At 38.7% G+C, this 15,461-nt stretch overlaps 1 protein-coding gene across 8 annotated transcripts in view; it reads left to right on the top strand.

Moving 5' to 3' along the window:
* The window catches only part of LOC105940333 (von Willebrand factor A domain-containing protein 5A), an 84,696-nt gene that overhangs the window by 30,600 nt on the left and 38,635 nt on the right, over positions 1–15,461 (top strand). The window contains exons 2-17 of one of the 8 annotated variants that reach the window (XM_036149809.1): positions 1,552–1,599; positions 2,709–2,911; positions 2,997–3,219; positions 3,311–3,477; positions 3,562–3,676; positions 3,777–3,952; positions 4,706–4,794; positions 5,003–5,147; positions 5,461–5,540; positions 5,624–5,738; positions 5,830–5,988; positions 6,081–6,184; positions 7,606–7,835; positions 8,648–8,692; positions 10,724–10,759; positions 10,919–10,954. In XM_036149809.1, the coding sequence (XP_036005702.1) occupies positions 1,554–1,599; positions 2,709–2,911; positions 2,997–3,219; positions 3,311–3,477; positions 3,562–3,676; positions 3,777–3,952; positions 4,706–4,794; positions 5,003–5,147; positions 5,461–5,540; positions 5,624–5,738; positions 5,830–5,988; positions 6,081–6,184; positions 7,606–7,835; positions 8,648–8,692; positions 10,724–10,759; positions 10,919–10,954 (1,969 nt within the window). In that variant the 5' untranslated portion in view covers positions 1,552–1,553. Of the gene's footprint in view, positions 1–1,218; positions 1,319–1,551; positions 1,600–2,708; positions 2,912–2,996; positions 3,220–3,310; positions 3,478–3,561; positions 3,677–3,776; positions 3,953–4,705; positions 4,795–5,002; positions 5,148–5,460; positions 5,541–5,623; positions 5,739–5,829; positions 5,989–6,080; positions 6,185–7,605; positions 7,836–8,647; positions 8,693–10,723; positions 10,760–10,918; positions 10,955–15,461 lie in introns of those variants that run through there. The other 7 variants (XM_036149804.1, XM_036149803.1, XM_036149807.1 and 4 more) reach the window with 7 other exon arrangements.

Here is a 15,461-nt window from a genome sequence, read left to right on the forward strand (position 1 = left end):
GAGGAGGACGATGGTTGCCCTGTTTGGTTTCAGGTCATTAAAAAATATTTAGAGGATCGGCACAGAAGTGTTTATCCTCACATATTTTGTTTCTGTTTCTTCCTGTAAATAAAAAAATGCCAAATGTTACCATAATTGTTTGTTCAATTCTCACCTTTTCACACCATAAAACTATATGTGGTTAACATGCAGATTATTATAGTTCTCAAGAAAGAAAAGGTAAAATGTATAGTAGTAAATGTAACAAATGGCTTCCCTTCTCTGGTATTTCTACCATTTCACTGAAATGATTAACTGAACTAACTGCACATATTTTATAGATTAATCACTATAAAGGTGGGCAGACAGAAATAACTTTTCTTTAATGAACAATGCTGTGAAGGTTAGTAGGTGCAACAAAGTAGCTTAACCCTACTCCCTTCACTGTTACTAATATATATAAATTATGTTTTCATTTTAATTCTTTACAGAAATAGTCACAATTTCAACGTGATCACATGTTTAATACCATCCTCAATGTTGTTTTTTTAAAAGATAAAAGTAAGAAATAGGCTGTCAATCTTAAAAAAACTACCAGTTGGCACAGACACTCAACGTCGGACTTTTTATTAAATTTATGCACTTACTCTGTGAACAGGCCACATAGGGAAGCTTAAAAGTATAATGTTCTCGCCTCAAATGATCTGAAAACGTACTTTTGAAGAACAACAGCAACAGAAAAGGGAATGTTTAACTTACCACTGTGATCTCTGCGCTGTTTGGAATGAAGCTGCAGCCGCGTTACATTCTGAGACGGTCAGTCTGAAGAACGCATGCACGGCTCCTATCTTCACACTCTGTGCTCCATTAACCAGCCTTGGAAACCGTGACGTCAGACCACTGTTGTGAATTCGTATTCTCAAAGAAAAAATCTGTATTCTTAAGCAGGCACTGCTGTTTGTGTACATAAAGAGTAAAGCACAAATTTAAACTTGAAATTTGTATTTATTAGTTATTGAAGTTGTAACTATTTAAACTGTATGTTGTAACTTTTGAATGCGATTTTAATTATTATGGGTTTACAAATGTTTGTTATGCACAACTTCTGACTAATATGGACACAACTATCCTTTTATGTACAAGTTGATATTGGAAGTGACCTTACCCCATACTAAGCTCCGACCATTCAGTTCCCTCCCACACGGAAGCACAGCACGCCCATAAAATACATGTTTTACTTCTGCTGCTGCAGTCCTGAAGTACAGACGCACAGACAACAAGGAGCTGCTGTAAACCTTGACATTCACACTTTGGTTTTTATCTGGAACTTTTTTCACTGGTGAGTTTTCCTCTCGTCTACATTTATTGATGCTGTTCTGACGCATTTGTCTAAAGCTGAAATTGATCGCATTTGGATCTGAGTAGTTAGACGAATTAAAGGAATTTGTATAGAAATGTTTTCCTTGTAATTCACTTTACAACAATGGACGCGTAAGCGTTAACATTTGGGAGAAACGCCCTTCTACTATTTAGCCTATGGATTCTCCACGCCTCTTTCTTGTCGTCTCACAGGTATGATGGTGAACTGCTGCGGTCTGCTCACTAACAGGAAGGAACCAGGTACTCGGCTGTTGTGCAATTATACACTGTTTAAAGTTATTTAATGCTTAATAAATAACTCTCTGTCTGCTAGGTATTGTCCGGTAAATTTTAGCCCGAGAGCTGATATCAGGACAATAGTTTGAAAGGGATGATCCTAACACTGGCATTCTTTGAACAGCAAACTCTACACACACAAAGAATAAATGAGTGACAACTTCTCTTCAAGTTCAAGAATTTATTAACAGAAATAAAATTAACATCCAGAGAACATCACTATAGAGTGCTGTTTATTTGAATTAACACTATATGTTGTGGCCCAGCTTTGACATCTCCAAAAAACCCACAAGGGTCACAGATGCACCTTGGACGAGTAATTTACGCAGGCAAAAATAAATCCATTTTCCAGGTAAAGTCGTTTAGTTTGTGGTTTATTTCTCTTTTGCAAGCAAGCAAACAGAAATTGACAAACATTTTCCTCTGTGCTTCTCTTGCGCTGGTAAAAAAAACATTCGCCCACCCAGATGCATGCTGGTCCTACCACTGACAGCCTATTTATAAACTTAATCCACCCAAATTGCTCATAACTAACCAGAAGCAAAGAAAACTAAATAACCAACACATAATCTCAAAACAAATATCAAACAATAAAGTAAAATAAATAACCTTAACTAGATTATACACAAAAATACAAATTTAATTAATAACAAAAATAATTGGCTCCTACACTATATTTCAATCAACAAATCCTCTACTAGGCTAGTGAAACTAAACTAAAACTACTAAGTAGAATGAAGATAAAAGAAACTAAGCTAAGGAACTATTTGTGAGAGCACAAATTATAGCACTGATATCACCCTGCTGAGGGGGCGGGTCATTGGTGCCTGTAAAACGTATGTTTCTTCCAATTCAATCAGATTTTGTCTATAGCTCTGATGGCATAACACCGCTGTTAGAGCATATTTGATTGGTTTCCTCTCAGCATTGTTGTAGCTGTCACTTTGGTGAACTCTGGTACCATTTGGTGTGCCGTAAACATATTTCAGCACAGAAGGAGCTTTAAACAGTTTAAGAAGATATTTGTAAACTTTTTGTGTGGGTTACTTGTCTGATTAATTTTGCTGCTTCAGTTCCTCTGAAGAGCATTGAAGTTCAGCTGGAGGTGAAGGACCATGTGGCTACAGTGGTCTCCACTCTGAACTACGAGAACAAGGAGGACAAACCACTAGAGGCTGTTTTTGTCTTCCCTCTGCCTGGAGATGCTGCTGTGTGTCATTTCAGTGCTCAGATTGGACAGACACACATTGTAGCTGAGGTGAAGGAGAAACAGCAGGTGAGCTGGACACAGAGACGTCCTCTCTGTGAAGGAGGTAAAACAGTAAAGTGGACATTGCTGACATGTTTCATGTGGACTGCAGGCTCGGGAGGAGTATGACGATGCTCTGAGCTCCGGTCAGCAGGCCTTCCTGTTGGAGGAGAGTGACCAGAGTCCAGATATCTTCTCTCTGAGTGTGGGCAGCCTGCCTCCAGGAGAGAGCGCCTCCATCAGGCTGGAGTACGTCACTGAGCTGGCTGTACAGGCTGATGACGGGCTGAGGTTCTGTCTGCCTGCTGTGCTCAACCCTCGGTACCAGCCTCGGGGTGAGAAAACCAACAGGTAGATGGATAGAGTCATGTCCATTTTAACCAAGAAAGCCAGATGACTCCCAGTTGTCTCTCATGTTGTTTCCAGGTAGTGAAGGTCCCAGTGTCCAGGTGACCTCAGTTCCAGCCTCTCTGGTGCCCTACAGTCTGTCCTTCTCTGCCCGAGTGTCCTCTCCTCGTCCAATCTCTAAAGTAGAGTCCAACTGTTCCCTGGAGCCTCTTCAGTACCTCAACGCTGATCAAACTCAGGCCATAGTGGGTAGAGCGCTGATGGTACTATTGGGTGTGTGGTATTAACAAGAGTAATAACATTCTGTTATTTTTGTTTTTGATTTGTAGGTTAAGTTGGCTGCAGGACACAAGTTTGACAGAGACGTTGAACTGCTGATTTATTACAAAGATGCCCACCAGCCCACTGCTGTGGTGGAGGCAGGACAGGCCTCTGCCAAACCTGGTGAGAACAGATTAGTTAAGATATTAATCACCATTAGGTGTCAGAATATATCATTAAATTACACGTTTGTTTTCTATTTTCCATCTTCAACATGTTCCAGGTTCTCTGATGGGTGATCCAGTGGTGATGGTGAGCCTGTACCCCGAGTTCCCCCAAGATTTGATGTCCTCACTCGCCTCCTGTGGAGAGTTTGTGTTCTTGATGGATCGATCAGGAAGTATGGGCTGTCCCATGAATGACAGCACACGGCAAGAAACTCGCATTAGCAGTGCAAGGGTATTTATCTAAGCGTTAAATATATGGTTAAGATTGTTTAAAAGAGTTTCTGTTGAGAGCTTTGGACCATTGAATATCTTACCTGAAGTAGATAACTGCTTTAAGGTATTTACTCTGATGAAAGTTAGATTAGTTTTCCAGCTAATAGCTTGTCAGGACAGGTTTAACTTAGCCATGTTAAAGCAACTCTAGGTTATCAATGGTGGTGGCGAGATAAAATTGCGTCTTGTCACATTTGTAAAACTTGTTTGTTACAGTTGTTGAAAACGTGTAATTATTTATAATTATGATTGAAACAGTAGTTTTAGGTGAGTAGGTATTTTTTTGCCACTTTTGACTCATGAAGATCAACAACTGCTTTGTCTTTGATATCATGTTTTCTTGTCTTTGAGGAGCGGTTCAATAAAATGGTTTATTATTTCGTTTACGCCTTTTAACACGCGTTTATCAGGGATGGCAACACTTGTAAGGCGTATTGTAACCATATACTTTTCAGATAAATAACTATTTAATGCAAACCTGACAACAGTTTCAAACCTTAAAATGACATAATGACTGATATTTTTAAAATGGGAGTTATTTCCATGTGGCAAAAATATAATTTAGGAGATTCTGGGTAAGATATTGACTGCTCAAAAAAATAATATCAGATTCCTATTATAAAGAACGAAATCTAAACCATTCCTTTATGTAAATTGTGAAAGCATTCTTCTCTGTCTGAGTGAGTTCTTTACTTCCTGTGTCTTTATTTAGGACACTCTGCTGCTGCTGTTGAAGAGCCTACCAATGGGCTGCTACTTCAACATTTACAGCTTTGGATCACAGTTTGAACACATCTTTCCGTGAGTGAAGTCTAACCCATAACCCTCAACATCCCTTGAATAAAAGTGTTTTCCTTTTTATAACGATGTCTACACCAGATTTAAAAGACATAATTTAGGAATCATTTTAGGATATAAGATATTATATTTAAGATATTTTCTACATGTTTTGTGGCTTTTAATATTCTCTTCATTTTAGTTGAGATATTCCCTAATTTTCTTCTGTCAGTACGAGTGTGGAGTACAGTGAGAAGACCATGGAGGAGGCTCTGAAGAAGGTTGAAAATATGGAGGCTAATCTTGGAGGAACAGAGATTCTTCTGCCTCTCAAACACATTTACGCCCAGCCCTGCATTCCTAAACGGCCTCGACAGGTAAGTTCTACACACACTGGTGTTGCACCAACACTCTTGGTTACACCAGCCATTAATCAGTTTTGACACACGAAGCTAATGTAAACATTCTGGGTTTTCAGCACAATACAGTAAACCTCCTACTGCTGCACCATTCCAAGAAATCCTAGACACACCTGTTTTCTTCAAAGCTCTCATTTTTATAGCTGTGGTTGCTCTTGACCCATGTTAACACCACCAGTGTTACTGAAACCTCTGAGATATTTTCCTGAAGACTTTGAGCTCCTGTTTGAATCTTACATTGTGTAACTTTATGTGGTTTCTCCTCCCTCAGCTGTTTATCTTCACTGATGGAGAAGTGGGAAACACCAAAGAAGTTACTGATCTTGTTAAGATGAATGCAGCCACCCACAGGTGAAACCTTTAACATTCAGGTTCCCAGTCTGGGTCATGTTCTGATGTTATTGGGAGCTTGAAATCAAACTCTTGTATCGTAGGTGTTTCTCTTTTGGGATTGGAGAAGGAGCCAGCTCTGCTCTCATCAACGGGATGGCCAAAGAGGGAGGAGGTCACGCTCAGTTCGTCACTGGGACTGACAGGATGCAACCAAAAGTAAGAACAGTGTCTGCCTGAAAATTCACCAACACATTAGACTGTGATTAGAATAAAAATAATAATTTCACAACTATTGTTTGGACCACAGGTGATGCAGTCTCTGAGGTTTGCTCTGCAGCCAGCTGTGGAGGACATTTCTGTCTCTTGGGATTTACCAAAGGGAGTGTCCTCCACCATTCTGTCTCCACCCATTACTGCTATGTTTCAGGGTCAGAGGTCACTGATTTATGCTCAACTCGCTGGACAGGTAAGGTCACCACCATCTCAGTTTCTGTATATTAGGAATCTCAAAATATTAGTATTTTTATTTTTCTACTGTTTTATTTTTTTATTTATCAGACTTCAGATGCAACAGATGGCAGCGTGACGGTGAAGTACAGCCTGGCAGGTCATCCCTCTCAGAATCAACTGCACTTCAATCTCAAACCTGCAGAGGACACTGGGTAAAACAGCTTACATCCTGGTTTGACAGTAGTGACTATATTCTGTTCCTTTATGTCATACTCTGGTTGTTTAAATTCCTCAAATACAAAAAATTCAAAACACGTGAAAACTACAATCCAAGCTCGAGTAACTGCCTGCAGTGACCACTTTGAAGAGGAAGCCTCCAAATACAAGATGTCATTAATACTGTTGATTGGTTTCCGAGCTCAAGCAGCAGGAGCATAAATCCTGGGAGGCTAGTGTTAGTGGATGCAGATGGGTGATCAGAATCAAGTTTAATCGCCAAGTATGTTTGCACTTACAAGGAATTTGACTTGGTGTTGATGGTGCAGACAAAAAATAAGAATACAGTAAAATGAAAGTATTTTATTGCTGTACAATAAACACAAAAATAAAGAGCATTAAATACAGTAATATTGATTAAAAAATTAACAGAAAAAGTTGACATAAAATCAACAAACACCAACATCCTCTTGAGTATTAAAAGGTAAAAAGAGTCTTTAAAGGAGGTTTTAAAAATGGTCAAAGAGGAAGTCTGCCTGATATACAGTGGTAAATCATTCCAGAGTTTTTATTTTAGCCAAAGTTTTTGAAAACTGGTCGATGATCATCTTAACTAATATGAAACTATCCATTTTGATTCCTCTGATAAATTATTTCTAGACTAAACATGACACAAAGTTTAAAGAGTTTGCTGCTTTAAACTCACAGCATTCTGAGTTTAAAGCTGAATATTTTTTCTGTTTAAAGTTTCACTCAATGCTTTTATTGAGCTTCCCACACAATTGCACAAAATTGTAAGAACGTAATAAAGGAGTAAGACGCTCAGCTTCCTGTCTCATGAAAATTGAGTTTTGCTTGCTGTTAATCTGCGTTAACATACATAGTGTATCCAACAGGTAGTGATAATTTAGTGATACATTTTATTACTTATTTTATATCAAACAGGTATTTCTTTGAAATGAGATTTTTGATATCAATGAGAATACCTGTATAAACAAAGGTTAAATAAATAAAAACGAAAAATTGCTAGCACCTGGGCCACAATCAACATTTACACAGCCAACAAACTGTTTTCCTCTGTCCCATCTCAACAGGCCTGAGCATGATAGAACCAACATTAAATAGCTGAGGAGACGGTGACAGGTTGTTACTACTACCTCTTGTGGTGACAAGTTGTCACAGCACTGACAACAATAAAATTTCTCTAACGATCTTTCTTCATCTGCTGCTGTGAAAGTTGCTCATTAAATTATTGTAAAACTTAGATAAATGAGTCTGACTTTGCTTCTGAATTATTTAAAAAGTAGTTTCTTACACCACTGGAGAGGTTTAAAAAAATTGAGGAAAGAGAGGCAGTTCGTGTTAATAAAAACATTTGAGCTCCACCTTCAGCTCTCTCTCTTTCTTCTGTCTGCAGATCAACAGTCCACAGGTTGGCTGCTCGCACTGTGATTCGCTCCCTGGAGTCAGAGCAGAGGACACACAGAGGACAGCAGGATGAAGAAGTGAAGAAGAAGGTGGTGGAGCTCAGTGTCCAATCAGGAGTGAGCAGTTCCTTCACTGCCTTCATTGCTGTCAACAAAGACGACGGCAAAGCAGTTCAAGGACCTCTGGTACGGAGGAATATCCCAACACCTTTCTATGGAAGTGAGTAATTCAATTTTTTTATTTTTTTTTTCGTTCAGTAAATTCATGTTTTCCAGTTTTCCCAACTCTTCCCTCCTTTATATTATACCATATTTTTGGTATGAAATTAGTTGGCAGAAATTAGGATAAATTTGTACGCAGGCCGTGTTCTGTAGAGTACGGAAACTTTATGCAGTTGTGCCTCAGTTTTTTTTTGTTTTTTTTTTGTTTTTTTTTTGTTTTTTGTTTTTTTATTCCCCTGTGAGATTTAAATGTAAAATTATTTTTCATTCAAGGAAGTTTTTTAATGATTAGAATTATGACAGGCATTTGTCATTATTGCTGTCCGGCCATAAAACCCAGTATAGAAACACAGGGGCCACTATAGCAGGGCAGAACTTCTGGGGTAAAGTTGCTAATAGTGGACAGCTGACAAAACTGATTGCTTTGTGATAAAAATGGGCACATTGACAGAGGTGAACTTGTTGTTTTTTATTGGCTGTTTTGAAGCAGTAATGCCTTTCATGACAAAATTTGGCTTTGCAATTGTTGTTGTTTTCTTTGTATACATAAGATGATCTAAAATGGGTATGACCCTTCCTGGTTCAACACTCCTTGGCTTAAATAAAACTCCTTCCATGTGTCTTTTGATCTAGATAATATTTAATTGTAGTTCCCACTTTTTCTTTATATAGAATGTATTATGTTGCCCCAATTAAGCTTTTACATTAGATCACCCTGTATTTTGTTACAAATCCTGGTCTAGTCATTGTCATGTTCTCTGACAGAAGTTAATGTGAAATATTGAACTCTCTCTTTTTTTCTTCTCTCGGGTTTAGTGCCTCTGTCTATGGCTTGTAATGCTTCACCACAAAGAAGTGAGTAAACACTAAATAAGATCTATGCTATAAAGAAATTATCGCTGCAGTCTGCTGTTGGTACTCTGAAATATCAGAACAATAAATCTACTTGCTAGATATTACATTACTGGAATTCATATATGTGTGTATGTATGTATGTATGTTACTTTTCTGTAACCAACGCAGTCAGGTCTGCATTATCTACCGCAAACAGCACAACAGCAGCTGGAGCAAACTTTACTGCCACTAACGTCAGGAAATCAGACGGTCTTCGAACAACATTTGGATCCATGAGCAGACGGAGGTGCTCTAGTGTCTGAACACAGCCATCAACAAGTACTATCTATCTAGCTATCTATACTTGTTGATGGCATTAAATTTATTTCTACAAGCATTAAAAGCACACAACACAAGTTTAGACTGTTCTATAGCAAAGGACAGAGCATAAACCCAAACGGAGAACTTCACTCCCTGGGATCGTCTGCACCGGGTCATTTCTGTCCTTTTGCCTTTATTATCACATCGTGATCAGTCACCAGCTTCATGCACAGCTGGATAAGGCGAGGCATTCCTTATCTGGGAGGACCATTTGTTCTCCCTGTCTAAGGTTAAAAACAGAGCCTTCCTGAAAGCAAGCTCCTAAAACAAACCAAATATCTGTAACTTGATAGAAATAAAATTATTACATTCATATTTCTCCAACACTCCCACCCTCCACCTCTTGACTTTCTTGGTCCAGTACTAACTTCTTAAAACTAAACAGTGACAAAACTGGGATCCTCCTTGTGCATAGGAATTATCCAGAGTTGACACTCTCTCTCTCTCGCTCTCGCTCTCGCTCTCTCTCTCGCTCTCTCTCTCTCTCTTGATGGCTGGAGGATCTCCCCTTCACCTCAGGTCAAGATTTTGGGTGTCATCCTCAATGGCACTATTTTCATCTACGGAATATTAATTGTCTTTGTCCCTCCCTTTCCTTGCCTTCTGCACCTTAGATCCTCCTCTTTCATTCACTTTCCTGTTCCTTCATCCCGTGTCAGCACCATGGTGAGCAGAGCTTTCTTCCGCTCTGCTCCCAACTCTGGAACTCTTTTCCTCTGAACATTCGCAGTACCGATCCCTTTTCTAACTTCAAGTCTAAACTCAAAACATATCTGTTCAAGAATGCCTAATCACTGTAATTACTTGTTCTTTGAAATTTTTTTATCATGATCTATTGCTGACATAGTGTGAATCCATAGTGTTGGTGCTCTGAAAGGGGCCTTCAAATAAAGGTTGTTGTTGTTGAGATCTCTTTTAGTCATTGACCAGGTCGACTTGTGTAGTTCCTGTCTAATCCCTCACCTTTTTCATGATCACTGACACTCCATGAGAGGAGATCTTGTATGGAGCCCCAGTTTGAGGGAGAATGAGTCATGTTGAATTTCTTCCACTTTCTAATAATTTTACCAACAGTTGTTGCCTTCTTCCCAGGCTGCTGGCCTGTTGTCCTGTAGCCCATCCCAGCCATGTGCAGGTGTAGAATTTTAATCCTGGTGTCCTTAGATGGCTTACCTGTGGTGGAGAAAACATGAGAAATGAAGTGGAGGATAGAAGAGTCTCTTAAGGATGAACCATCAGATCTGTGAAAACCAGAATTTTTGCGTGTTTTAGGTAATCAAATACCTCATGCAAAGAAAATGCTAATAAATTATTTAAGTATCATACAATGTGATTGTTCTGGATACATGTTTAGATTCTGTGTCTCACAGTTGAAATGTACCTATGATGAAAACTGCAGACCTCTCCATTATTTGTAAGTGGGAAAACTTACAACATGTGCGATGGATTAAATAATTGTTTTCCATACAAGTTCCCTGTTTAATCTGAGGTTCTGCTTTAAGTTATCTCCACAGGTGTGCCTCCATTTAACTCATGTGTTGTAAAACAAGCTATGTGCTGTATTATTCCCACAGACGGTTTACATCATTGTAATCAAACTTGCACCTATTATTATTTTTAATAACACCTTTGCTCTCTTTGTTTTTGTTTTTCTTCTCTTTTCTGTTTTAGGGATGTTTAAAGCTTGTTCTGCTCCAAGAAGCATTCGTAAGTAATGAACAAAACTAGATGGTCAAGAAATTATTGCTGCATTTTGTTAAGAATTCGCTGAAATTCTGTATCATTTTAATCAAGCTAGCAGCTATTATGAATTTTAATAACACATTTTGTCTCTTTGGGGTTTTTTTCTCCTCTTTTCTGTCTTAGCGATGGCTATGGATTGTTCTGCTCCAAGAGGTTTTAGTAAGTAAAGCACAAAACTAGATGGTCAAGAACTGATCGCTGCATTTTGTTAAGAATTCTTTGAAATTCTGCATCATTTTTAATCAAGCTAACCACTATTATGCATTTTAATAACACATTTTGTCTCTTTTTGTTATCTTTTCTACTTTACAAAGTTGCATTTTTATGCATAAAGTTTTGAAACAACTTCTCCCTGACCTGGTATTTACAGCTAAAACTAGATCCAAAATAGGTTAAAAGAAAACTTCAGTTTTATAGTTGATTTATGAATCACTTTTCATCCAAGGGGCTTTTTCAATTGACAGAAGTAGGTGAATTTCCAAGTTTTATAGCTGCATGTGTGCTGTAATGCAAGCTTACTACTTTTTTTTTAACCCAACTTTTTAATGTAATTGGTTTTCTTTTTAATCTTTTTTGCTATCACCTTGAACACTTAGAATCTTCACCAGAGGCTAAAACTAATTATAAGAAGAGAGGCTTTTTACCTCTTAACTTTCTGACAATAAATCAGTCAAGTTGGTTAGGTTAGATCTTCAAAATTATTTGCATTTGCTAAATGGCAGATTAATGTGCTTTTTTTGTGTTAAAATGTACTTCCAATTCAGTAGTTTCCATATATTTACTTAGTATCTGGTAGAATTGACTTTACACAGTATGCCTTTCGTTCATCTTAAGCCTCTTTGTAATTAATTTGCCAGTATAGTTGAGGTCTTTGTCTGTTTGGTGTAAGTATTTGTCCCCAAATTTTTACCTCCCTGTTGATGCATCTCAATAATCCAGGTAGAAAAAAAAATTGAGTAGGTCTTCTGGATGGGTTCCTTTTCGCTGAAGCATACATTTCATCTCTTCTCCAAGAGTTCTCTTCACTCTGTAGAGTTAAAGGTAAACTCAAAACTGGTTGCAAACGAGAACGATCAGGCTACCAACCGTATTTGGTGCTCTGATGGCCGCTTATTGTTCCCAGGGGGCTGAGTCGAGCTCGCTGTAACAGCATTGTTATTGGACCATTAGTTGTTAGCCAGATGGTCATCCTTTGCATGTGAGCAACCAGTTTTTATTGTCATAGTTAACTTGATATCATATCATTGAACAAGTATAGACAATGGATGGATGGCTATAAGATACTGTTGGCTATGAAGGAAGAATAGTGTTTTTCTCAGACATTGCTGTTTTTATAGTGCTTTATTTTTCACTGTGAGAACTTTAGAAGAATTCAGTCAATACAGGTTTAATATTTTCTCTGTAAAAATGAAAGACATTGTCAAAATATTTTTATGAGAAGAGGTAAAAAATTGTATAGGAACTAGAGGCTTCTTATACAAGGGAGCGGGAGTAAATAAACTAGGATCTAAGGTGCAGAAGGGAGTACAATAAACTAGGAGCGATGCCAAAAAATTAAATAAAATAGAAAATCAAAAATGTAGGTTCGCCGCTGCCATTTTGTAGTTTTTTTTTTTTCCCCCAAGAAACCTAAACTATAATGCAAGTCAAAAGAACTACACGACCCAGAAGCAAACAGTGCTTCCGGTTTATTTTTTCCGCCAGCGCTCAAAAACAGAATGGGGGAATCAACTATGGAGAGCTCCATAATCAACTGCTAGTGGCGAACTCAACCTGGAAAAGTTGGATTTGCAAAGCAAAGTCAGAAGTAAGGACTTATCTATTAAACTCACAGAGTGACTGTAAAGTTGCAAATATTAACAAACTTTACGAGAGTTGACTGTCACGGTGTTAACACTCAGTACCCTGCTTCTAAAACGTGTTTCCTGGACTAATTTTCCAATGTGCAACAGTAATAGTAAACCCTAATTAGTTCATGGATATTTTATTGCAAATGAAAAAATACTAATATGCTTGAATGATATTCAACTTTTTCTTTTACTAAACTGAGTTTATGAATCATTGAGGTACATTATCTAAATTGTATCAGTAATGCCTTTATGCACTTTTTTCTTAAGTGAGTATAGATCTCTTGCTCGGTGAATTATTCTTTAGTTTCAGCAATTTGAAACATAAAAGTAACTTCATTGTTCATGTGAAACAATTAATTAATGAATTAGTAAAAGGCAACATTGCAAATTTTGTTTGTTTAACTAAGATAGGCTGGTCTGTTTCCTTGTTACTTTTATTATTTATTTATTATTATTATTCCTTTTACTTTAACTGGCCTTTACTCCAGCTAAAACAGGAACTTAACTGACCCTTCATAGACATTTAGGTTTAATGTATTGCCAGAAAACTTGATGAAGACAACAAGAATGGGAGTGGGGCAGGAGCGGGAATCATTCTGAGTGGGATTGGGATGGGAGTGGGAGTAATATTACCAGGAGCGGGACAGGACAGGACTTTGATTTTTCTAATCTGGCCCGGGATTGGGACGGGACACAATGTTTTCTTTTTTTTTTTTTCAATGGGATGGGACAGGAGTGAAAATCCACTCCTGTGTCACCCACTAATAGGAACATTGTGCACTAAATGTTTAAATATATGCTTATAAATGCATATATTGGAACATGAGGTCAAATTACTTGTTTGTAGCCACAACTGTGATGATTAAAGTTTATCCTGATTGTCACAGAGCACTATTTTAAGGAAAACACTATAATGAAATTTTGTCAAACTGGTATTATGAAAATAAATTTTAAATATCATAGCAGTAACTGTATTAAACCTGGATATAAAGTGTTGACTGGAACTTGCGATGAGGCCATTTTAACCTAACAATTACTCAAAAGAAAAGACACCCTTTTTTAAGCAGACCTGGAAAACCTTTAGAATCCACAGCAAAATCTACATCTCAGGTAGCATCTTGCACTATTGACACAGACATTAGAACCACTTTGCAGATTTGTTGGGGTGACATAACCTTGCCTTGCAAGCTGAATTCTTGCAGGATTTGTTTGTCACAAACACATGAGAATCCATCTTGTACTGCTCTGGCTTCAACCGTTTGTGTTCGAACAAGAAACAGTTCAGGCCAATCAGGTTCCAGTAATGTGATTTAAGCCGGGACATACCACTGCAACGAAAGACCTGACGAGCCCACAGCCGAACCATCATAAACATGGCAGCGCAGGAGGACGCACACGTAGCTGCTGCTGTCATATGTGTTTTGTTAGAAGCCATGATTTCATCTTCGAAAGAAAAGCAAGAAGCTCCTTGACTAGCTTACTTTCTTATGGTTTCTCATGACGTGTGCTGCTTAAGTTTTATTTTGATACCATGATTAGCTAAAACCAACCTTTGGTAGGTGGGACACTAGGTGTCGATTTGCCCAATCAGCTCGGAGAGTTCTGCTGAATATCCCTCCTTTCGCCAAACAAATCAGATATACTTTAATAATCCCAGAGGGAAATTACTGTTTCAGTACAACCGCCATAACATAACATACATCACAAACATTTCAGGGGGAGACGATTTACTGAGGCCATGCTGCCAAGGACAGCGCCTTACATGGTGCCCACAAGGCGCTGCCCTTGACTCTGTGGAAAGGCAGGAGCCACAATAGGAATGGAGAGGGAAAAACACATATATCACACTTTATCCCATTAAAAGGATAAAGTTTGAGATATCAAAAACCTCGGCACAAATATGACGAGACACATTTAAGCAGAGGGTAACATTTGAGACTAGTCGCGTGTAAGTTCATGAGAAAAGTGAGCATCAGTAGTGCGTGTTGTTGTTTGGAGTTTTGTGTGTCCATGAACGCTGTCCAGCAGGCAGTGTCCTTGATACGTTGGAAAGTTTTTATCACGCGCGCCACAGCTTAACGCATCCAGAGGTGTCCGCGGGGGAGGAGGGAGCGGGGGTATTAGTTCTGGGCCATCTTGCCCAGGGGAGTTTTTAGATAGTGAGAACACCTGATTAATATACACAATTTATGAGAAACAACCTGAACCAACATTTCCGTCAGCTTTCCTCGCTGGGCTTTTTTACGTTTCACGTCCAGATTTTACCCCATCTCACCTCTGAGTTCAACCACCGTAGCCAGTCTGCGTTCCAGCGCATCCAGCTTACATCGTAGCTCGTTCGGCTCATTCACTGCCTTAGTGATCGCGTCCTAAGCTGCCGGCAGCTTAATCATGGCCATATTTGCTACTGACAGTCTCTGAAGTTGCTGATAAATCAGATATCCTCCGAATCCAAAATGAAGAAATCAAGTATCATGAATCCAAACATGTATACGTCTTCCACGTCCTCGACTTACAAAATCGAAAAACACACCATGGACTACTTCCCCCACGAGTCCAAGATGTATCCCGCGAAGTGAGTCCCATCAGGACATGAGGGATCCCCAGTCCTCTGCCTTCCAGTTGCAAAAATTTGATCAATAGCATTGAGAGACCAGCTGATGAGATCCATAGTTTCTATAGCTTCGGTTGCTATGAAGAGAGAGCACAAAAAGACAAAACGAAGCAGAAGCAGGGGAGGGGAGAGCAAGGAGCTCGAGAGAAGAAGAATGCGACTGTCTTCGAAGAGAGAGAGAGAGAGAGAGAGAGAGAGAGAG

The sequence above is a fragment of the Fundulus heteroclitus genome, chromosome 18 (assembly GCF_011125445.2).
Source record: "Fundulus heteroclitus isolate FHET01 chromosome 18, MU-UCD_Fhet_4.1, whole genome shotgun sequence".
In the NCBI taxonomy this organism is placed as follows: Eukaryota; Metazoa; Chordata; class Actinopteri; order Cyprinodontiformes; family Fundulidae; genus Fundulus; species Fundulus heteroclitus.